This window comes from Clarias gariepinus, chromosome 3 (assembly GCF_024256425.1).
Source record: "Clarias gariepinus isolate MV-2021 ecotype Netherlands chromosome 3, CGAR_prim_01v2, whole genome shotgun sequence".
Taxonomy (NCBI): domain Eukaryota; kingdom Metazoa; phylum Chordata; class Actinopteri; order Siluriformes; family Clariidae; genus Clarias; species Clarias gariepinus.
This window is the reverse complement of record NC_071102.1, coordinates 42609307-42632843: the sequence shown is the minus strand read 5'-3', so window position 1 is coordinate 42632843 and position 23537 is coordinate 42609307. Positions and strand designations below refer to the sequence as shown.

General features: G+C 39.0%; 1 protein-coding gene across 1 annotated transcript; it reads right to left on the bottom strand.

Moving 5' to 3' along the window:
• Window positions 1–5465: 5465 nt before the first annotated feature.
• Window positions 5466–20962, bottom strand: LOC128518711 (B-cell receptor CD22-like). The gene is made up of 12 exons (XM_053491954.1): window positions 20917–20962; window positions 11975–12310; window positions 11640–11855; window positions 11111–11455; window positions 10750–10965; window positions 9626–9976; window positions 9340–9558; window positions 7773–8042; window positions 6096–6195; window positions 5938–5992; window positions 5642–5859; window positions 5466–5556 (listed from the first exon to the last, which is right to left on the bottom strand). Exons 1-12 carry the CDS (start codon window positions 20960–20962, stop codon window positions 5484–5486), a joined length of 2445 nt encoding a protein of 814 aa, XP_053347929.1. The 3' UTR covers window positions 5466–5483.
• Between the last annotated feature and the right edge of the window lie 2575 nt (window positions 20963–23537).

Below are 23537 nucleotides of genomic sequence, written 5' to 3'. Positions count from 1 at the left end.
TCTGTCGCTTGCTGTCAATGGGCGCCTAAGAGACAACATTTTTCGGCTTCAGTAGACACACAATACTTTAGACTGAAACACGACTGCCTCCTACAGGTAATGAAGGGCATTTTCACAGCTTGCCGCGCAAAGCCGCGGCAAGTCGTGGGATCCCTTTTCCGAAAACGTGCATTTTTTAAGGCCAGATCTGTATGAGAGCATTGTGTCTTGTGAGAATGAGTAAAGGTATGTATTAAAGCATTGGTTCCTGTTAGAAACAGAACACATGTATGGAAGTATTGTATTGATGGAACAGGATGTTGAAGTGTCATGTAAATGTATATATGCATGCATCATAGAAGAGACAAGAGCTTTTTCCTCTGCAGAGAAAGTGCTTATCTGTATTCTGGAAAGAATTGTCACCTATTATTTTGTTTTGGACATTGACATACAGTACATTGTTTTCTATTGAAAATCAACGGAGAACAAGGACAAATAATAGGATGAAAACCATCAAAACAGACGAATCTGATCAAGTCGGAACCCCTCTGTCCCACAACATCTACCCTAATCATCCAAACCAGACAGCGTGGAGCCTGGTCCAGCAGACAGCCTACAAGCGGATGGTAAGTTAATATTAAATACTATTGTTATGTTAACTATAGTCCCATATTATCACGGTATCTCCTGGCAATTGTATGTGGATTTTGTGGTGACATTTTAAAGACATATATGATGTACAGGACCATCCTTTTACATTACTGTAGCTTACAACAAAGTTAGCTTTAAATGCTCCTTATATCTGCTTAATTTAGGGCTCCAGATAATTTCCCTGTTCAAAATGCAAAAGAGTAAATGAAGAAATGAACTCAAATTTTGTGTTTATGTAGCTATTAGAGTTACAGGTACTTTACTCATTTACCTCTTAACTCATTATTTTATGTATAACCTTTCTATATAACATTTCTGTGTATATTTCATTACATCTCAGAGGCACATATAAAGAAAGTCAGATGCTGTGACAAAATTTGAATGTTGGAAGAGTTTAATTTGTGCAAGCTGTTATGATTGTAATCTTTGGTTAATTTCTTGCTTCTTGCTTTTATACTTTCTTGCAGACACACACTGGAGGAAACACAGGCTGAACCTCTGACAGTATCACAAGACCAGCTAACAATCGATGAAAGAGGCAAAACATGATGTTGCACAAGAGCAGGAGACTCCAGATGCCTGGATGTAATCTTAAATTTAAGATGGAGGAGTGCTGACTACAGATACAGAGGAAGGAACATCATGAGACCAAATAAGATGCTGATGCAGATGATGTTTGAACAATTTCATGGTGCCATTGTCTCCATTTTCTTTACATGTATGCAAGTACAAGTAAAGAAATAGCTACATTTTAAGGTTTACATTTTTCTTATATTTGACAGCTACGTTTCTGTTACAACACTTACTTGAAGAATTTTTACTTGAATCGTTTTTGAATGGTTTTGGCTCTGTACCAAATCACTATGACCCACACTCATTTTGGATTTTACAGTGTGCATTTATTTTCAAAAATATTATATAAAAACACACAAAACATGTTAAACACAAAATATTAATTGGTGCATGGTGATGTTTTAGATGTAAAAGTTCAAATACCTCAGTTTGAAAAGCTACACTTAAAGTAAGAAAAAATGAGCCCAAGCACCTCTCTTGTAGGAATGTTGTCTTTTTCATAGCCATTTCTGATCTTTTCAGGTCACAAAGACATGCTGCCATCACACACCAGACCTCTCTAAACCCAGATGATCCTGGGGAGAACAGAAAATACATGATTAGATATTTATTATATGTATCGCTATTAGTTGTATTTTTTTTATAGCAAGCGTTATATTTATTTGTTTTATTTATCTACTTATTTATTGTGTACATGTGTATGATTACATTGATTACAGTAAATTAAATAAACACTAAATTTTCGTGAAAAATATAGTAGATATTAAAATAAATAAATAAATAAATAATGCTAAATAATGTGCTATGACCAAACAAACTAGTGTTTAATGAGCATTTTTTTTTTATTTCACTGTGGAAATCAGAAGAGAATCTAGACAACACCTGATTACACACCTTACAGAGTGCCTTCTGCTGTATCTGCGCTGCACACACCCATTTCATCCTTTGTGCTGCACGATAGATGTTGAAGTAGGAATGTTGTTGATAGGGCCATTGTTTTTTTTCATAAAAATAAAAACATCCGCATAGAGCATAAACGGATGTCACACCGTTCATGACCTGAGCGGTTGCTTCTCCTTCTTTCCCCATTTGGACGGAAGACAAACCAACTATGCATCTACCACCACCTACTGTATCTGGTTGTGTAAATACGCATACGCATGCAAATACGGGAACAGAACCGATGTTATAATGTGCATGCAATTACGCAGGGGAATTGGGAAGGGGGAGCAATCATGCTCAGGAACACAATAGAATAGTCATTACACCAGACAGTTCTCTATTTAGATCTATAAAATGGTATTAATCGGACAGGTAGGATCTAAACAATTTCAATGCCTGTCCCTGAATACCTATGTGAGTTTGTAAGCGATGTACAAGATTATAATGATCTACTGTATAGTGTCGAATAGAGCATGGCATGGAGCATATTTGAGATGACACCACTTTTTCTATATATTTTTAATATAAACAAAAGGTTTGAAATTGGTCTGTAATTTGTTATTTCATTACAGTCCAGTTTTTTTAAGGTAGGTTTTTAGAAGAGGCTTAATAACTGCCAACTTGACGTAACTTAAATATAGTGAAGAATTTATAATGTTTAGAAGTGGCTCTGCAGCTGTATGTTTCATGTCTTTCAGTAATCTAGTTGGAATTGGATCCAACAAACACGTTGTTAATTTAGCTGTGGTAATAAACAGCTCTTCCTGTCCTATACATTAGAGCTTTAGGTTGAACTAGATCACGAGATGCTGTCAGAGGTTAAACAGCCAATTTCTTCTTGATACTATAGATAGATTAAAACTATAGACTATAGATAAAAAGAAATTCATTCTAGGCCTCACTACAAAACTGTGATGGAATACTGCAGATAACTTTTGTTAGTCTAGCCACTGTACTAAATAAGAACCAGGGACTAGTTTGGTTTATTGCTATAATTTTGCTCAGATGCTCAGCCCTAGCTGTCTGTAGCTGGACATACTGTCTTTATATACAATTCTAAAAACTTTTAATTATTTTTTTTTACACTTTTATATATCGAGGTTACGGGTTGCTCTGTTAAGGGTGTGATTATGACTATTTTACCTTGGTGCAGGTGTTTTTCTCTCACCTTTTTTAATCTAATGGGGGCAGCAGTGTCTAGTGTGCTCATAAAAATAGTGACTATGCTATCACTTCGTCTAAATCATCTGCATTTAGGGGTGTAGTAAGAAGTTGAGACAGATTACTTGTCAATCTGTCTTTGATGATCGGATTAATATTTCTACCAAATCGTTATTGAGGGTAGACACAGCTGTTCTACAGGTAGGAAATATACTAAATTGTGATGGTCTGTGATGTCATCACTTATAGAGGTAGAACCTCTATATTAATGACATATATACAGAACATAAATAGACCAACTCAGTGGTTTACTTGCTTACCACAAGAAGTAGGCAAAGAATTTAGTTAAGTAAGAGTAGCTGTACTTCAGAATAATATTACTCAAGTAGAAGTAAGAAGTAGTCATCCAAAAAATTACGCAAGTAAGAGTAAAAAGGTATTTGGTGAAAATCTACTCAAGTACTGAGTTACTGAGTAACTGTTCAATCGCAACTGTTTCAAATGTCTGATTAAATTTTTTTATACATACAATACACTACCGTTCAAAAGTTTTAGAACACTTGCAAATTTCTTTTTTTTTTTGCTTAGTGATTTTTTTTTTCTTCTACAACAATACTGGGGATTTCAAAACTATAAAATAACACATATGGAATTAGGTAATTACGTAACAACAAAAACAGCAGTTAGTTGTTATTTTAAGACACAGAGGTCAGCCTTTCTGTAATAGTTCTTGCAAGAACAGTATTGTCAAGTGCATTTGCAAAATCTGTCAAGCACCATAATGAAACTGGCTCTCATGAAGGCCGTCCCAGGAGGGCGAGACCAAAACCTACCTCTGCCCCAGACGAGAAGTTCATTTAGAGTTATCAGCCTGAAAAATGACCAATTAACAGCACCTCAGATTAGAGGCGTTATGAAGTCTTTACAGAGCAAAAGTAGCAGAAACATCTTAATATCAACTGTTCAAAGGAGATTAATGCATTTTTTGGACGCCTTCAGCATTCCTTTACAATGTAGAAAAAATAAAAATCAGGAACCATCATGGAGTTATAGTGTTCTAAAACTTTTGAACGGTAGTGTACATACACACACACACACACACACAGTATATATATTGTGAAGTGTGTGTCTATTTTGGCAGATAGATAAGACACCGCTGTAAGAAGCTGTTCTTTTGCAAACAAAACAGGCTTTGTATATGATGCCAGGGATGATGCCGTGCACAACAGCAGCTGTTTCGTGAGATAGAGCTTGATTTTATTTTTTAAATTATACACTTGGGATGTGTGTGAGATAATCTGTCTTGAATTGCTGCCTTCTGTTTGCTCTGAAACATTAAGTAATTTAAATACTTGGTGTTTATTAAGTTATATCAGTTAAATTATATCTGTGTTGTTGTTTTTTTTTGCAGTGTAAGTTTTGACATTTAATACATTTTCAGCTTTAATCATATACAAAAAAAATAACTGTGGTTCATCAATGTTTCATTCAAAATTAATGTTTATTGATTATATTAAAAAGTCCAGTTTAATTACTTATTCTACAAATATTGTGCATAGAGATTATTAAGTAAAAAAAATAATAGTTGTAAAAATATGTAAAGCAATAGAGCTCAGTTTAGTGAAAATAAAGCATCTTAAGATGGATAGTATATTAAGGAAAGATCCACTATTTCACTATTTTTTGTATCTAAGTTACTTTTATTTATTTATTTATTTAATTACTTTTTGCTAATTCCAGATTAGGATGGCATCAATAACAGCTAACATTGCTAATTTAGCTACTTAGCTAAGCAGCAACTTCTGATTTACTCGTTAGCAAACTACTGTACATGGTGTTAGTTACGTCAACAACCAATAAACTTCAGGATTGAATGATAAAGTGAACAAAGACCCCGATAAAAAAAAGCATACATAAGTCATTAAAAATTAAAGCAGTATAAAATAATTAGCAATGAAATCAATTTAATAACAAAAACAAAATCCTGACTTAATCTAAATCCCTCTTTAAAATCCTGACCTATGGACATAATTTTATAGTTAACACAAACAGTACTACAGTATATGAGCACAAAACTACCAGATTGATGCATTAGTATTGCTACTCAAAAAATGCCAAAGTTGCTTCTATTCGCTTTACATACAGAAAAAAAAAACAATGCATCACTCTCAGCTCTTTCATTTTCTGGGGATTTTATGGACCTTGCTGTAGATCTGAGACAAATCATCAGCCATTTCATCTGTCCCAAGTCTGTGGAACAAAAACAGATGATGAACTTAATGAAGTAGACTGAGCAGCACAATTAGTGTTGGTGTAATGATAATAATTTGCTCACTGGGTGGCAGCAGTGCTCCTGCTAATGTTTACAGCAGCGTACTGAACTTCCTTTTCCTCTGTGGTGTCTGGAGGAAGTCTGGGTGACAGAGACCCTCCCTGTGTGTGGAATGTTTTTAAAACCACACTGGCATATTGAAGGTTATCCTGATCATCTGAGGCGACTCTCCTGCTGAAGTCTAAGGCCGGGACAGTTTCATACACAGCATCAGGCGAAGGCTGAAAAGAAGAATAGACTATATTACATATATAAACATGTCACATGGTCAAACAGTCTCTCCTTTCACCCACACTCACCTGTTCACTCTCGCCAGTGCTGCTGTGGCTGTTAGCTGAGCTCAACTTCCTCTTCCTGAGAAACACCAAGCACATGTACATGATAATTGTTTAAATTAGTATTTAATTGTAAATCATGTTTAAACATATATAGCACACATTGTTTAATGTTTACATACCACATCCACAGAGCTCCTGGGATGAGTGTTAATGCCAGAAAGACACCCAGTCCCACCATGATGAGCTTTAACACTGTGTTCTCCTCTGAGCCTTCAGAAACTAATCATAAGAACCAGTTAATCTCAACGTGTGATCAAAGTCAGGTTTATTAGGATTACATACTTTTGGATTTTTACCCCCAGGGTTGATCATTGAGAGACACCTTTGTTTCTGCAGATATTTATTGTGCTTAATTGCATTGAATCTCTTACTTACTCACTCACTCACTCGCTTACTCACTCATTCTCTGTACCACTTATCCTTTAGCATGCAAGCATGGAGTCTAAGATGGTATACACCTCAGTCAGGTTTTCAATTCATTGCAGGCCACCCCAGCACACACATTTACACACTCATTTACACACTAATGGTACTTAAAAAAATGTTGACTTATTTTGAATTTTGAAAACAAACAAGTCTTGGTTTACAAATACTGAGTATCATGTATCACGCATGCGCTTCTTGTTTTGCCATTGAGCGTCACGTAATCACAACTGAGCCAACGTTTCTCTCTCTCTCGCACTGTGGAATTGTGGGTAATCGCCTCCCCTGCTGGGTCTTAGTGCACATCTCTTACTGGTTTAATCAACATCCGTGCACGAGTGTACTGTTTACTATAACACTGTGACCACGTGTGTGTGTGTGTTCCTAAAACATCTTTAATTTTGTGTCTGTATGTGTGTGTGTACAGCATGCGTGTAAAGCAAAAGCAAGTCTCATAAGAGAGGTTAAAGATCCATTTTCTCTCTCTGTATCAGCTGCTCTTTGTGTTTGTGTGCGCGCGTGTCATTGGACACCGTGCCCGCCTCACACACACACACACACACACACCTCCTATTTTCGACTTCGCAGACACACACACACACACACTCTTTCTCTTTGCTCCACACAGAAACACTGCTCTTTTCAAAAGTTAAGTGCAGGTTAATTTGTTTTATTTTTACTTTACAGCAGTGATTCCGTTAGTGTATCGCTTAATCGAGTGTCATTAGAGAGATTTTTTGTTTATTTTTTCAATAAAACAGTGTTTCCGGTGTCTGTGTGCGCGGGTCTGTGTAAAAAGAGTGGAGGAAGGGTAACTTCCTTATGTATGTAACACACATACACAGCGCCTACACGCACAACCCGGAAACACTTATCTGTCGGGATTTATTTTTACTTTTTTTTTTTTTTTTAAGATACAGTTCAGTTTTATGTATTTATTTTTTAGGGCTGTGAAATGGATAATTTTTGTTTCCATTACTTCTTATGAGAAAAATGTATTTGGTTTACGAGTGTTTTGGAATACAAGCCCGCCTCCGGAACAAATTATGCTTGTAATCCAAGGTTCTGCTGTAATCACCTTTAAGAGTAATTTTTTAAGTGTTTTTTTTTTTTTTTTGCCTTTCAGCTACAACACATGTCAAATATCTTTTTTTTAAAGGAACACTATTAGAATTTAGACAAAGTCTAAAGTTAAAAAGTCTAAAAGTGATTACATCTGATTTTTAATTTTCAAACTTACTTCCTATTGATTTGATTCAATGTTTTATTAATTCCACACTGAGTCATGTAGGACTTTATTTACTGCAGAAACATCATTCAGATTAAAAAAAATCTATGGTTAAGTAAAAAAAACTAACACTGCTGTTACTTACATAACACATCCAGAAGTGTTGGTGTGGAGTTGTGCTGTCCCAGCTGGTTGTGAGCAGTGCAGTAGTACAGTCCGCTGTGCTGGGAGCTGATGTTGCTGATGCTGTAATTCTGGCCTGTTGTCAGCAGTGTGTCTGCAGCTGCTTTCTGCTTAAACCAGGAGTAGGTGAGAACAGGAGGATTTGCATCACTGCTACAGCTCAGAATCACTGAATCCCCCTCCACTGTGTCTCCAGAGGAAAGAACCACTGCTCTGGTGTTTTTAGGGGAATCTGATTAGAAATAAAACACCTGAATCAGCTGGTGTGTGTTTAGGATCAGCAATTATATAGATATTATTAGGAACACCATACTAATACAGTGTTTGAACCCCTTTCACCTTCAGAACTGCCTTAATTCTATGTGGCATTTATTCAACAAGGTGCTGAAAGCATTCTTTAGAAATGTTGGCCCATATTGATAAGATAGCATCTTGCAGTTGATGGAGATTTGTGGGATGCACATCCAGGGCACGAAGCTCCCGTTCCACCACATCCCAAAGATGCTCTATTGGGTTAAGATCTGGTGACTGTGGGGGCCATTTTAGTACAGTGAACTCATTGTTATGTTCAAGAAACCAATTTGAAATGATTTGAGCTTTGTGACATGGTGCATTATCCTGCTGGAAGTAGCCATCAGAGGATGGGTACATGGTGGTCATAAAGGGATGGACATGGTCAGAAACAATGCTCAGGTAGCCTGTGGCATTTAAACGATGCCCAATTGGCACTAAGGGGCCTAAAGTGTGCCAAGAAAACATCCCCCACACCATTACACCACCACCACCAGCCTGCACAGTGGTAACAAGGCATGATGGATGCATGTTCTCATTCTGTTTACGCCAAATTCTGACTCTACTATTTAAATGTTTCAACAGAAATCGAGACTCATCAGACCAGGCAACATTTTTACAGTCTTCAACTGTCCAGTTTTGGTGAGCTCGTGCAAATTGTAGCTTCTTTTTCCTATTTGAAGTAGAGATGAGTGGTACCCAGTGGGGTCTTCTGCTGTTGTAGCCAATCTGCCTCAAGGTTGTGCGTGTTGTGGCTTTACAAATGGTTTGCTGCATACCTCGATTGTAACGAGTGGTGATTTCAGTCAAAGTTGCTCTTCTATCAGCTTGAATCAGTCAGCCCATTCTCCTCTGACCTCTAGCATCAACAAGGCATTTTTGCCCACAGGACTGCCGCATACTGGATGTTTTTTCCCTTTTCACACCATTCTTTGTAAACCCTAGAAATGGTTGTCCGTGAAAATCCCAATAACTGCGGCAGATTGTGAAATACTCAGACCGGCCCGTCTGGCACCATCAACCATGCCACGCTCAAAATTGCTCTAAATAACCTTTCTTTCCCATTCTGACATTCAGTTTGGAGTTCAGGAGATTGTCTTGACCAGGACCACTCCCCTAAATGCATTGAAGCAACTGCCATGTGATTGGTTGAGTTTGGTTGAGACAGGTGTTCCTAATAATCCTTTAGGTGAGTGTAGATGTAATGTGATTGAGGAGAATAAAATCCACACACTCACACACTGGAGGAGAGAGGAGACTGTCATGGCCTTCAACAGCACAGCTGTAACTGACCGCACCACTGACTGCAGCTACAGAGCAGGAGGCAGATTTACAGTCAGACACACGCTGTCCGTTCTTGTACCAGATGTAAGTGGGGTTGTTAGACAGAGTGCAGGTGGTGATACAGCTCAGTGTCATGTACTGGTCTCTCCAGTCTGATACTGTAATCTTTAGATCTGAAAATATAAAATTAGTTTAATAAATACTTTCATTTATCTTATCTCTGTATTTGTATGACATTACCTGTAACAGACAGAGAGACTTCAGGATTTCCAGTGTATCTGCCTTTAGGATCATCAGTGTAGAATTTGAATCTGTATGTTTGAGTGTCTCTCTCTGTCAGGTTAGTGATTCTCAGACTACAGTTATTCTGGGAGCTCTGTGTGTACTGCACTCGGCTCTGATACTCCTCATCCTCTCTCACATCCACAGGCTCACCATCAGCCTGCACTTTAATGAACCACAACACTTTTGTGACCTTGTGCCAATGAGGGAAGGTGTAATAACTGTGTATGTCTACCGATGAGCCAATCACAGAGCAGATATTCTGTGTGGAGTAAGTCACACTCCAGCAGCTCTTCTCATCATAAACACCTGAAACACAAAATAAGAACAGCAATCTTAATCTACTCATGAACCACTGCATGTGAGTTTATTGCAGTCTAACAGATAACACATAAAACATACATGTAAAATGTTGTAAAAATGAATTATAATTATTATACTGTTATAATATAACATAATAATATGTTTATAAAAAGGGTAGACATGGTTCTGTACATTGTAAATAGATCCACACTGTCTGCATTTAAATGTCCATAGCCTACAGGATGTTTGTAGAAACTGAGTTGATTTATTTCTGATTATTTGCAGTGTTTTCATCATTTTATTGACCCTTTGAAAGGATAAAAGGATTCCTTACTTTGGGGTCTGTGTCTTAATTTTAAATCAGTTTAAAATGCCATCAGCAGATGTGTTTTCATTCTTCAACAGTGTTCCAAAAATAACTGAATGTTGTATAAATCTGGCAACCCTACACCCCTGTGTTTCCACATGCTGGACACTTTCAGAAGCCCAGGCAATTAGCATATAAACAAATCATTCAAAAACATTTAAGATATGGGATTAGATTTATTATTTACATTCATATTATATATTTATATTTATTCGTAACATTCATATTTAACTTAAAATTGACATTAAAATGTAAATAAATATTTGGCAAACTGTCTAACTGTATCACAATAGGCTTAATTATTAAAAGAAAGAAATAAAAGAGAAAAGAATATTAAACATTAGTTGCCCTATAAATATAAACCTGCAGTGAGATGACGACAGAGTGAGTGAAGTGTAAAGTGAGTTCTTACAGACTGCAGGAGAGCGAAGATCCTCATGTCCTCCTACAGCACAGGAGTAGCTGCCTGCATTCCCACTACTGACATCCAGATCATTTCTGTTCTGATCAGTAACACGCTGTCCGTTCTTGTACCAGATGTAAGTGGGGTTGTTAGACAGAGTGCAGGTGGTTTTACAGCTCAGCTTTTTATACCCATCACTCAACTTTGGTCCTGTAACTTTGAAAGCTGCAAATAATATATATATATATATATATATATATATATATATATATATATATATACACTTTATAATATATACCTCTATGATATACTTTATATGTTTTTCATCTGTTACGCGCTAAGTCAGCTATATTTAATCGAGTGCCATTACCTGTGACAGACAGAGAGACTCCAGGTTCTCCGGTGTAATCACCCCCATCAGTGTAGAATCTGAATCTGTATGTTTGAGCGTCTCTCTCTGTCAGGTTAGTGATTCTCAGACTACAGTTATTCTGGGAGCTCTGTGTGTACTGCACTCGGCCCTGATACTCCTCATCCTCTCTCACATCCACAGGCTCACCATCAGCCTGCTCTTTAATGAACCACAACACTTTTGTGACCTTGTAATGTTCAGGGAAGGTGTAATAACTGTGGATGTCCACTGATGAGTCAATTAGAGAGCAGATAGTCTGGGTGGAGTAAGTCACACTCCAGCACTTCTGCTCATCATAAACACCTGACACAATGCAACAAAATAAATAAAAAATATACATTTTAAAAGATATTTTTTTAAACTAAAGAAAAACACAATGACAAAACATCACTTAATCATGAATCACTACATGTGAATTTATTGTCATTTAACAGAAAGTGGCAGTGAGATGATGACAGAGTGAGTGAAGTGTAAAGTGAGTTCTTACAGACAGCAGGAGAGCGAAGATCCTCATGTCCTCTTACAGCACAGGAGTAGCTGCCTGCATACCAACTACTGACATCCAGATCATTTCTGTTGTGATTAGTAACACGCTGTCCGTGATTGTACCAGATGTAAGTGGGGTTGTTAGACAGAGTGCAGGTGGTGATACAGCTCAGCTTTTTATACCCATTACTGCTGTCTGATACTGTAACCTTCAGATCTGCAAATAATAAAAATAAGTTTGGTGTTATATTAAGAGTCAAACACATTATTGTTGCTGTGTTGTTATTGCTTGTGTGTGTGTGTGTGTGTGTGTGTGTGTGTGTGTGTGTGTATTACCTGTAACAGTCAGATGAACTCCAGATGAGGCTGATATCCAGTCACTTCTTCGTGTTTTAAATCTAAAGTTATAAACTCCAGAGTCACTCACTCTCACATTCCTCACTGTCAGCTCACAGTCAGACGTCACTGTGCTTACAGACACTCGTCCTGAGTATTGTGGATCTGTGCTCAGGTCTTGTGGTTTTTCTTCAGAGCTTTGGACTCGATACCACTCTCTCTGTGTGACACTGGAGTGATCAGGTGGTCTAAATGTACAGGGGATTTTTACTGTAGATCCAGTAACAGCATAGAGACTCTGAGAGGAGAGAGTTACACTGTGCTGAGCCTGAACTCCTGGAACACACACACACACACACACACACACACACACACACACAAGAAGCACAAAGTAAAATGACTTAAACACATGAAGCAGAGACTGGTGCACCAACCAGAAAGGGTGTTAACCACAGTTTTAACCGCTGTTGCTGCTGCTGTTCTCAGTCACAAGCCAAGGATGTGTGAAATAGGTGATGAAAATAGAACTCCGTTTCAAACCTTTCATATTGAGTTAACACCTCACGTTTATTCATAAACTGTTTTTCATCTACTGATATATTTACTTGGAGCACAGCCACATATTTTTTTATTTTTTTTTAAATATAGGTGGAGAGAACAAAAAGTATGGTGGATCAGCGCACTGTATACAAGTTTGTTGAAAAACTAAGATTGGAGAGAAAGCTGTGACAAACGTTCATTTTCATATTCCTTATTCGCAGTGCGCAAAAAACCACAGGACGACCCACTGCCCACCAAACCTGATCTTAGCAGATCTCTCTCGTCCCGGGGCATGTGCGCTGCCAGTCGGTGCGTTGAGAAAAGTCTCCCAGCCCCCACACACTGGGTCCAGGTCGGGGGCGCTCCCCTACCGTCGCTTTTCGACACAGGGAGCGCAGTCACTTTAGCCCATCCCTCTATTGTCCCGGCAGGAGCTCGACCGAGTGGACCTCTCCCGATTACATGCGTGCATGGTAATCAACGGGAGGTGCCAGCGGCCCGCTTCACTGTAGAGGATCAATGCGGCAAGTATTCCGTAATTGCAGGGATTGTGCTTAACCTGCCTGTTTATTTTAGAAAGGGATTGGCTAGGAAAACATCCGGAAAAGACAGAAGTGGCAAAGCTGAGGGGGGTGTGGTGGCGACGGGCTCATAGCCAGTGCGCTCCGTAAAAGCCCAGCTTTAATCTCATTCCACGGGAAAGGCAGGAGATACGGGTCAGCACTTCAGACGGCACAAAAGGCGTAAATAAGGGAGCGGGGCGCCGCCACCTACCAGCATTAATGGCAGCGAATCCCTTACCATTTAACAGTCAACCGCATCCTATAAAAGGAGAGCGATGGCGCGTGCCAGTGAGTAGGAAAGAAAGTATGCAAGTAGCTCATATTACTCTTTTTTCCCCACAGACTCGGACTCACACGACTTTCCGTCTATGTACACGCCGGCAAGACGACAGCCGCTGACACGTACTGTTAACTGTATGTTTTGCCCACCTGCACGTTCGGTATAATAAAACGCAGTACGGCTTTGCACTGCAGCTCTGTCTCTCTGGGGATCTCATTTCATCATTATGAAAATAATTTAGAGCACATATACAAACATTCATCATGAAAGATCTATTGTAAAACTAAATAAAATTCATGTTTGCTTCAGAATTAGACTTAATATTGTTTTGGGGTAACTAATTATACACAATTCTTCATTGTACTTGGTCTGGCCTTTAGATAAGGTCCTTCCATGCGCCATCTGGCGGATATTTATTGAAATTTCTGAATGTTGCTTGTGGGATTTCGTGGCATGGTGCGCGCCGAATTATGGCATTTCGCGGGAAAATCACACATTTTTAATGGCCATATCTGTAACCACTAGCTACCACCCACAAACAAACTTGACTAAAAGGATAAACCGAACAGTAAAAACAATGATACCTTCATATGTTGGTCAGCATCATCAGAACTTGGACCAGAGTTCTGTTTCACCAGTATAGGTGTCGCCATTAAAAATTCACGTTTCGAGAAAAGGGATCCCGCGACTTGCCACGGCTTTGCGCAGCAAGCTGTGAAAATGCCCTTCATTACCTCTAGGGGGCAGTCGTGTTTCAGTCTAAAGTATTGTGTGTCTACTGAGTTCGAAAAATGTGTTATCTCTCTTAGGCGCCCATTGACAGCAAGCGACAGAGCTCATAAACGTGTCGAGCTCAAACTGATATGTATTTATTCTTCATTTTCTTCTCCTTCAATGATAATACTTCTTTAACTGCGTTTTCTCCATTCAGTTTTATTATTATTGGTAGTAGTAGTGCTCCGAATTTATTACAGTATTATTGTTATCATCTTATTTTTATTGTAACCACTACACTACCATGCATGCTACACTATTGCTGTCGTTGTTGGACTATTTTTTTATTATGAATAACCACCGTGAATTCATTTAGCAATTCTGTGAAAGCATCATTTTATCACACTAGCTGGGGGCTAAAAGAAATAGAAGTTGCATTGCTAAGCATTTGGATTTTACTGTTAAGAGACTATTGAAAGTACTTTTATACTGATTGATGAATACAAACCTAAATCAAATGATCAAAACCCATCAAAATTTATTCAAGACTTGGACATCAGCATGGTCCTATGTATTTTTTAATAAAGACAGCAAAACAATATTTAAATTATCAACATAAAATATACAAGTGTCAGGGTGGACATTTTTAAGCATTTTGGGCAAAAAATCTAAGCATATAATTTTATAAAAGAGCTTTTATTACAACTTCACACAAAAAAATTATTTTATCACACACACGTTACAATTGTTTATGTCCTCTGTCCTGCATTGTGGTTTTTAAGTGCAAACTGCACTGGGGTGTTAAATATGTTCATGTATTTAGTAATGGGTTTGGGACAAGAGGGGCAACAACAAACACGGACGAGGTCTTGCGAAAAAGGGGTAATTTTACTTAGGAAAGGAAAGGGTAGGAGGGAGGAAGGGAAAAGGGAAGGAAAGGTGTGCACGTGCAGGTCTGGTAAATTTTTGGCAACCACAGCTGCCAGTTTTTTACTGTAAAATTTACAGTTTATTTTTTTACAAAGCAGATATTTTTCTGATTTTTAAACTCTATTAACAAAGGTTTAGTAGTAAAATATAAACTGATGCTTCATGCTATTAGTAACAAATACCTTCTCTGAGAGTTTCCTTTTTAAAAATAGGTTATATAATAAATTTTACTGCAATAAACCATATTTTCATATTTTTTTAACTGTTAAATTTAAGGTCTTACTCTGTAAAACTAATTACAATTTTTTTTTTACTGTAAATTCTAAGGTTATCCCAAGTTTTGTAAAATGCGATTTAATTCTATAGCATTTATATGGTATTTTACTGTTAAAATTATGAAATTTTTTACTGTGTAGATAAACGCTGGCTTTTCCAACACGCGAGCACGCTCTGATGTGAGCCGATTTATTAGTCATAATTAGAGAATATATCGAGAGATGAATAAAATAGAGAAAGTATAGTACAACTGTCCATACAGTAAATAAAAAGAAAAGTATCAAATCCAACTATTAAGTCTGATTTAATTGCTTTCATTAACCATTTTTATTTAATTATTTTTATCTATTTTAGGCAGAGACGTCCGCTCTGTCTTCTTAATTCATCTAAACCCCCCTACAGTATTTGCCAACAGCGCACACAAGTTGATAAATTCACGCCTATCATGAATGAAAGGTGAGAAGAGATTACACAGAATCTTCTAACACAGTGCTTGCTCTAAAGGACTAAACTCGACAAGAATATAGAGGAAAGGGATCATATTTATAATAAGATAATTAATTAAATAATAAAATTCTATCGAATAAGAACTTTATCTAAAATCCAGACCGACCAAATTTCTCATTCACTACTGAAGTAGTTAAATATCCCCATACTGTAGGTTACATTTTAAAAGTACAATTGCAAGTAAATTACAAACGGCATGTAATGTTATAAAATATATATAGAACAGTATTAGATACAAATATATGATATGGTAGTATATAAAATGTAAAAGCTCAATGAGTGTTCAAATGTAAAGAAATTGCAATTATTAATTTATTGTGTATATTTAACTTCATTCAGCCGTTTAAGTTATATGAAAAATAACTTTAAAAAAAGAATACAAAAGTAAATAATCTTTAATTAAGTTAGCCTAATACAATATTGTTTCCAATGCTGAAGCAAACATGATTTTGTTTTAGTTATACGCCGAATACAACGCGCTCCAAATTGAACCCCTACAGACCCCAGTTATTGTAATCCCTTTTGTCACCTTTCATTCACGATAGGTGTAAAGTTATCAAACCGGTTTTGCTGATGGGGGAATTCGCAGAATTGGGGTTTTTAAAACCAATTAACAAGACCGAGCAGACGTCTCTGCCTAAAATGTATTTCGCCACATCACATTGTGCTCAATTGTGTTCACATTACAGCCACAAACATGAATCAATTTTATTGGAATTCCACGTGAAAGACCAATACAAAGTGGTGTACACATGAGAAGTGAAACGAAAATCATACTAGATTCCAAACATTTTTTACAAATAAATAACTGAAAAATGGGGTGTGCGTAATTATTCAGCCCCCTGAGTCAATACTTTGTAGAACCACCTTTTGCTGCAATTACAGCTGCCAGTCTTTTAGGGTATGTCTCTACCAGCTTTGCACATCTAGAGGTTGAAATCCTTGCCCATTCTTCTTTGCAAAACAGCTCCAGCTCAGTCAGATTAGATGAGCAGCGTTTGTGAACAGCAGTTTTGAGATCCTGCCACAGATTCTCGATTGGATTTAGATCTGGACTTTGACTGGGCCAGACATGGATATGTTTTGTTTTAAACCATTCCATTGTTGCCCTGGCTTTATGTTTAGGGTCGTTGTCCTGCTGGAAGGTGAACCTCCGCCCCAGTCTCAAGTCTTTAGCAGACTCCAAGAGGTTTTCTTCCAAGATTTCCCTGTACTTGGCTCCATCCATCTTCCCATCAACTCTGATCAGCTTCCCTGTCCCTGCTAAAGAGAAGAACCCCCAGAGCATGATGCTGCCACCACCATATTTGACAGTGGGGATGGTGTGTTCAGAGTGATGTGCAGTGTTAGTTTTCCACCACACATAGCGTTTTGCATTTTGGCCAAAAAGTTCCATTTTGGTCTGATCTGACCAGAGCACCTTCTTCCACATGTTTACTGTGTCCCCCACATGGCTTGTGGCAAACTGCAAACGGGACTTTTTATGGTTTTCCGTTAACAATGGCTTTGCTCCTCTGGTCGGTGAGAACTCTGTATAGCGGGTGAGAAGGAATGTTTAAGATTGGCGACATCAACAGAGTCCAGATCCAAACCCAGGACAGATCCGGCCCTTCTAATGACCTTGTCCAGTCTGTTTCTGTCTGCTGCTTTTATGATACAGCCCCAGCAGACCACAGCAAAGAAGACAACACTCGCCACTACAGATTCGTAAAACATCCAAAGAATGGTATTACAGATGTTGAAAGATCTGAGCCTTCTCAGAAAGTACAACCTGCTCTGTCCTTTTTTGTAGAGGGCCATTGTGTTAACTGACCAGTCCAGTTTATTATCCAGATGCACACCTAGGTATTTGTACTCAGAGACCATGTCCACTGTCTCTCCCTAGACAGATATAGGAGTCACAGGGGTACCACCTTTCCTAAAGTCTATCACTAGTTCCTTTGTTTTCTTGATGTTGAGTTAAAGGTGGTTACGCTCACACCAGAAAACAAAGTCATCCACCACGGACTGGTACTCGGATATGTCACCGTCCTTAATACATCCCACCACCACAGAGTTGTCAGAGAACTTCTGTAGATGGCATGATCCCGAATTATATTTAAAGTCTGATGTATAAAGGGTGAAAAGAAATAGAGACAGAACAGTCCTCTGAGAAGCACCAGTGCTGCAGATCACAGTGTCAGACACACAGTTCTGTTATGGAACATACTGGGGACGGCAGGTCAGGTAGTCCATTATCCAGGAGACCAAGGGAGTGTCAATTTCCATGATCCTTAGTTTCTCCCCTAGTACAGCCAGACATATGGTGTTGAAGGCACTAGAGAAGTCAAAGAACATAATCCCACACTGGTCCCAGGTTTGTTCGAGGTGGGTGTAGGTTTGGTGGAGCAGGTGTATAATGGCGTCATCTACTCCCAAAAGTGGCTGATAGGCAAACTGAAGAGGGTCAAGAGAAGACTTCACCAGAAGACGAAGTGTATCCAAAAGGGTTGTGGTATCTTGGGAACAGGAACAATGCAGGATGTTTTCCACAGGGCAGGAACTTTCTGTAGAGACAGACTTAGGCTAAAGAGGTGCCCTAGGACCCCACACAGTTGAGAAGCACAGGATTTCACGACTCAAGGGTTAAACTCTGCAGTTTTTTAGGGCAGAGCCTGCTCAGACATGTTTTACCTGGTCATCTAAGATGTGGATTGATGGGATTGCAGAGAAAGTAGTGGCTGTTTTCTGTGTGGGGGTGGTTGGGGGAGTAGTGGAGCCTGTATAAGAGCTGAAGTTGAGGGTGGTGTGAGACAGAGGGACATCAAATCTGTTGAAGAAGGTGTTGAGGTCGTTAGCACATTCCACATCGCCCTCAATAGCTTGTCCACTCTTCTTGTAACCAGTAATGCTCCTCATGCCTCTCCACACCTCTCTCATGTTGTAAAACACATCAGACTGCACTCACGGAAGATGTATTCAGTCCTAAACAAAGCGGTCAACTCGTCCATCTTATTGTCCAGAGATCTCACGTTGCCCATGATAAGAGACAGGAGATACGGCTTGTACTTTCTCATCCTCTCATTCCGCTCCATACGTCTTCCCAGATCTTTGCATCCCCTGCGCCAATTTCTTCCACCTCTGCGTCCTCTCAGTGTCATCCTCCGTATCTCATCAGGGATGTTTAGAGACCGAAACACAGCTGGGTCTCCGATGCCGGCTGGCTTCAGTGCGATCAGCTGTTCCCTAGTGTAAACAAAGTAACCGGCTCCGTGCTGCTGCGCGCTGATCGACGAAAACATAAACATTGCTGCATAACTAATAAGGATAACACTTTCAAAACGCATGGTTTGAAAGGGCAGACCATACTGACTTAGGAAAAAATAAAGGTATAAAATAAATAAAAGAGGAAAAGTATTAAACACAAGTAAAACACAAAAAACCCGGAGAACAACTGCACCAAGCTGCTGCACGCTCGAGCATGCGCATACCATTGAACCATTGAACAGTGCTCCGTGGGATGTTCAAGGCTTTGAAAATTTTTCTGTAGCCTAAGCCTGCTTTAAATGTCTTAATAATTTTATCCCTGACTTGTCTGGTGTGTTCTTTGGACTTCATGGTGTTGTTGCTCCCAATATTCTCTTAGACAACCTCTGAGGCCGTCACAGAGCAGCTGTATTTGTACATTAGATTACACACAGGTGCACTCTATTTAGTCATTAGCACTCATCAGGCAATGTCTATGGGCAACTGACTGCACTTAGACCAAAGGGGGCTAAATAATTTCGCACACCCTACTTTGCAAATATTTATTTGTAAAAAAAAAATGTTTGAAATCATGTATGATTTTGGTTCAAACCCTCAAGGGTTTTTTATATAGGCTTTTAAATAAGCAGGAAAACAAAAAGAAAACTGTTGTGCCTTATAAATCGAACCCGGTATGGTTTTTGTGTCCCATTGACTTTGTGTTTTGAGTCCAGGATGAAGTCTCGTGAGAGTGTGCAGCCACGTCATGAGGTCATCCAAATGATGTAACAGGGTCAAGCGATTCTGTTAAAAGTACACCCGGGCAGAAGCTCAAGGGAGGAGAGTATTAGGAGTTATAGCGTGCTGTTGTTTTTGTACATGAATTCGGAGTTTAAAGAATATTGTGAAGACTGTCATCGGCATCAGCTTCAAAATTGTGCTTTTGGATTATTACCAACACTTCCGGTGAGGGCGATCTTACTCTCCCCTCACACTGCACAAGATTAAAAAAAAAACCCGGACAACCTTTCCACTCATTTAAACGCCATCGCTTTTTTGTATATATATTTTAAATATTATTATTATTATCAGTTTTGTTGGTCAGGGTACACCTCTTTTGTTTAGTTATTGTTTAATACACTTTTGGTTACTGTTTACATTGGTTGTATGCTTTTTTTAAATTAAGCATGCTTTTTTGTCCTGATTGGCTAACACTCCACCAGAGACTAGATTAAATCTCCCACGTAAGTGTATCCTGGTAATTAAATTATCTGATCGTTACATACTACATAAACACGAGAGTTACACTGTGCTGAGACTGAACTCCTGGAACACACATGCACCCGCATGCACACAAGAAGCACAAAGTAAAATTAATTACACAAGAAGCAGAGACTGGTGCACTGACTAGGAAGAGTGTTAACCACAGTTTTAACTGCTGTTGCTGCTGCTGCTATTGGTTTCAGTCACACAAAGCAAGTGAGCCAAGGGCATGTGAAAAAGTTGATGAAAATAGAACTCAGTTTCAAGCCTTTCATACTGAGTTAACACCTCAACTTTACTTATAAACTGCTATTTATCTACTAATATATTTACTTATAAAAATTACAAATATAAATAAACACACACAGACTAAATACACTAATAAGGACATTAATGATTTTTAACATTAATGTTTTTTTTTTAAATACATTAATAATACAATTTCATTATTTGGTAAATTTACATGAAATTTGTAATAATTACTGTTTCTTCTATAATGCTTGTCTTGCACAAAGTTATACAAATGTTCATGTCTGAACCAAAATCCTGCCAAATTCATTTTAAAACACACAGACATGTTGAGAGCTTTCCTGAACTGTTACCGTAGTGACACAACAGCACATAAAAACATGTGAAAAGTTTACCTGTCAGTAACATGAGGATTGCTGCTACGGTAATAGTTCTCCACATTCTATAAAACAGAGTGACATCAGCCTTCAGACAGCTGACACTTGAAGATCCACCAGAAGTAGAGTAGTAGTAGAGATAGTTGCAAACTATGCTTGTAAATACAAATGAATTAATCAACCTGTACCTCCTTCACTCGCACTTGTAAGCAGTTATGAGCTTCTACATGACACTAGCAGTAAAGATACGGAAGCTGAGTAGGGCACTTACCTTAGCTTTGTGGTTACCAGGCCACTCTATTTTAGCTTCCTGTTTGTTTTACCTGTCAAAATTTGATTAAAACATCAGTCTATAGTTCTTCAGAAAAAGGCTGCAATTAGAAAGCCTTCTTAGGTCCAGAATTTCTTCCTACTGATTTTGTGCAGATTATCTCTCATGAAAATTCCCATGGGATATGAGGTTTTCCAGAACTATCCACTTTGATTTATGGCCTTTCCATTAGGGCTTGGCTCTTCACTTTGGTTTCTTGGTAAAGACACTCTTACTTCAAATGCATTATAAATGGATCACACCTTGTCTTAGCGCTAAGCTTCCTATAATCTATGCACAGATGTAATGACCCATCAGCCTTGCGCACCAATACCACAAAGGAGGCATAAGCACTAAGACTCTTTTGTATGACACCCTACACCCTACTTTAAAAACTTTGTAATGTGCTCTCTTACTTCCTGGTACTGATTTGGTGGAATTAGCGGGAGGGCTAATTTACTGGTATGTCATCGCTCAAGTGAATTTTGTGCTAAACTCTATCTGTATAACCCAAATAATCATCATCTAATGCAAACACACCTGAATACTTTCCCAACACTAGGAAAGTTGGGATTTTAGCTGAACCTGCTGTTTAAGTGTATCCCTCATGATGATTTAGAGCCCTGATCTACGCCCACAGTAACCCTCTCAGTGTCTGCAGAGATTCGCTAAAACTTTACTTCACAGGACGAGCCTGCATCATTATCATTTGCCAAGGAGAACACGCCCACACAGACCCTGGGCTGCAACCAGATGTCCTTCTGAGACAAGTCTAACACTCGTACTGGACACACAGGTAAGTCAGCTGTAATCAAACTAGGCACAACAACTAAACCTCCCTGCAAGGGAGCAGCCAACAGATTAGATATTCCCTACCAACCATATAGAGTCAACGGTCCAGAGCAACGGAGAGTGTTCAAAGGTTCAAGAATGAGTTCATCAGAGGGACAACCCACGTTAGATGTTTTGGAAATAAAGTCAGAGAGGCCAGATTGAGGTGGTTTGGACATGTTCAGAGGAGAGATTGTGAATATATCGGTAGAAGGACGCTGAGGTTGGAACTGCCAGGCAGGAGGTCTAGAGGAAGACCAAAGAGGAGATTTATGGATGCAGTGAGAGAGGACATGAAGTTAGTTGGTGTGAGAGAAGAGGATGCAGAGGATAGGGTTAGATGGAGGCAAATGATTCGCTGTGGCGACCCCTGAAAGGGAACAGCAAGAGGAACCATATAGAGTCACCTTGTTCCATCCCCTTAACAAGAACAGTAGCTGCCAACCACGCAAGCACATGAGTAGGTAGCCTACCTGCAACCTGGGCTAATGCAGTTTGTTTGATCAGTTCAACTGAATGTGGCTGTTGGAAGGCCACCCTGTTAATTTCGAATCAAGCTTCCCACCTCGTGGGGTGTCTATTTCAGTATAAACAATCTGTCTGCACTTACTGATAATGTTCATTTCAATGAGCCCAGACATAGATGATGAACTAGCACTTTCTTTAAGATAAAAAATTCACACTCAGACACGCTCATCCCCATAATCTCCACGTCCAGCTCGATGTAACCCAAATAGGGAATATTTAAACCGTTGGCTGCTGTAATTTTTAACCAAACTGAAGTGGACATGACATTACTGTCAATTTCCGAACAATTTCTCTCGGAAGAACCCTTTGGTGATAGTATTGACCTGACTACCAGTGTCGGGCAGACATGGCACCAACACACCTCTAATTTCCAGATCCACCATGGGGCAAGTTCCTACCGCTTGTTCAAGAAACCCATCCCAACTGGTGCCTTCCAGTAGTGGGCCAGAAACTACTCCCTGTGCTGCCTGACTCAGCGCGACAGAGGGACCTTGCCTTTCTGGCCCTTTTATTGTCCTGGCGTCACTCTTGGGTCTCCCACCCCGTGGCCACATGCCCAACCTCCTAAAACAGATAGGTTCTCCCTCCTCTGTAAACCTAGGAAGGGACTTTGATGAGGACTCCTGCTAAACTGCCACTGACCATTGTGCAGTCAGCTCATTGACTGCCTTAGTGAGCTCTGGAATAGTTTGCTCTTGGTCACTTATTCGCTTGTCCTGCTGGGAGATCACCTGTAAAATATCACTTTAAACAGTAGATGTGTGAGTTTCAGGACCATATCCATCTTTGGTTTTACCCAGTACTTTTAAATGGACAGGTTGACTATTTGCAACTCTAGTTGGTTTGCTGTCCTCCATAGACCACAGAAGGGCTTCATTACGAAGTGTGGCCTGAACACGGCGTCATGCACACCCTCCACAAACTGATCACACAAAATCCCCTGCTCGTTAGTCAAGCTGCCTGGTGACTG

Excerpts from the sequence above, each read along its gene's own strand:
- LOC128518711 (XM_053491954.1), bottom strand. The coding sequence starts at position 20,962 with ATGTGGAGAACTATTACCGTAGCAGCAATCCTCATGTTACTGACAG. Across the intron at positions 12,311-20,916 it reads AATCCTCATGTTACTGACAG|GAGTTCAGGCTCAGCACAGT; the intron begins GTAAACTTTTCA and ends TGTGTGTTCCAG. Across the intron at positions 11,856-11,974 it reads AGTTCATCTGACTGTTACAG|ATCTGAAGGTTACAGTATCA; the intron begins GTAATACACACA and ends TATTATTTGCAG.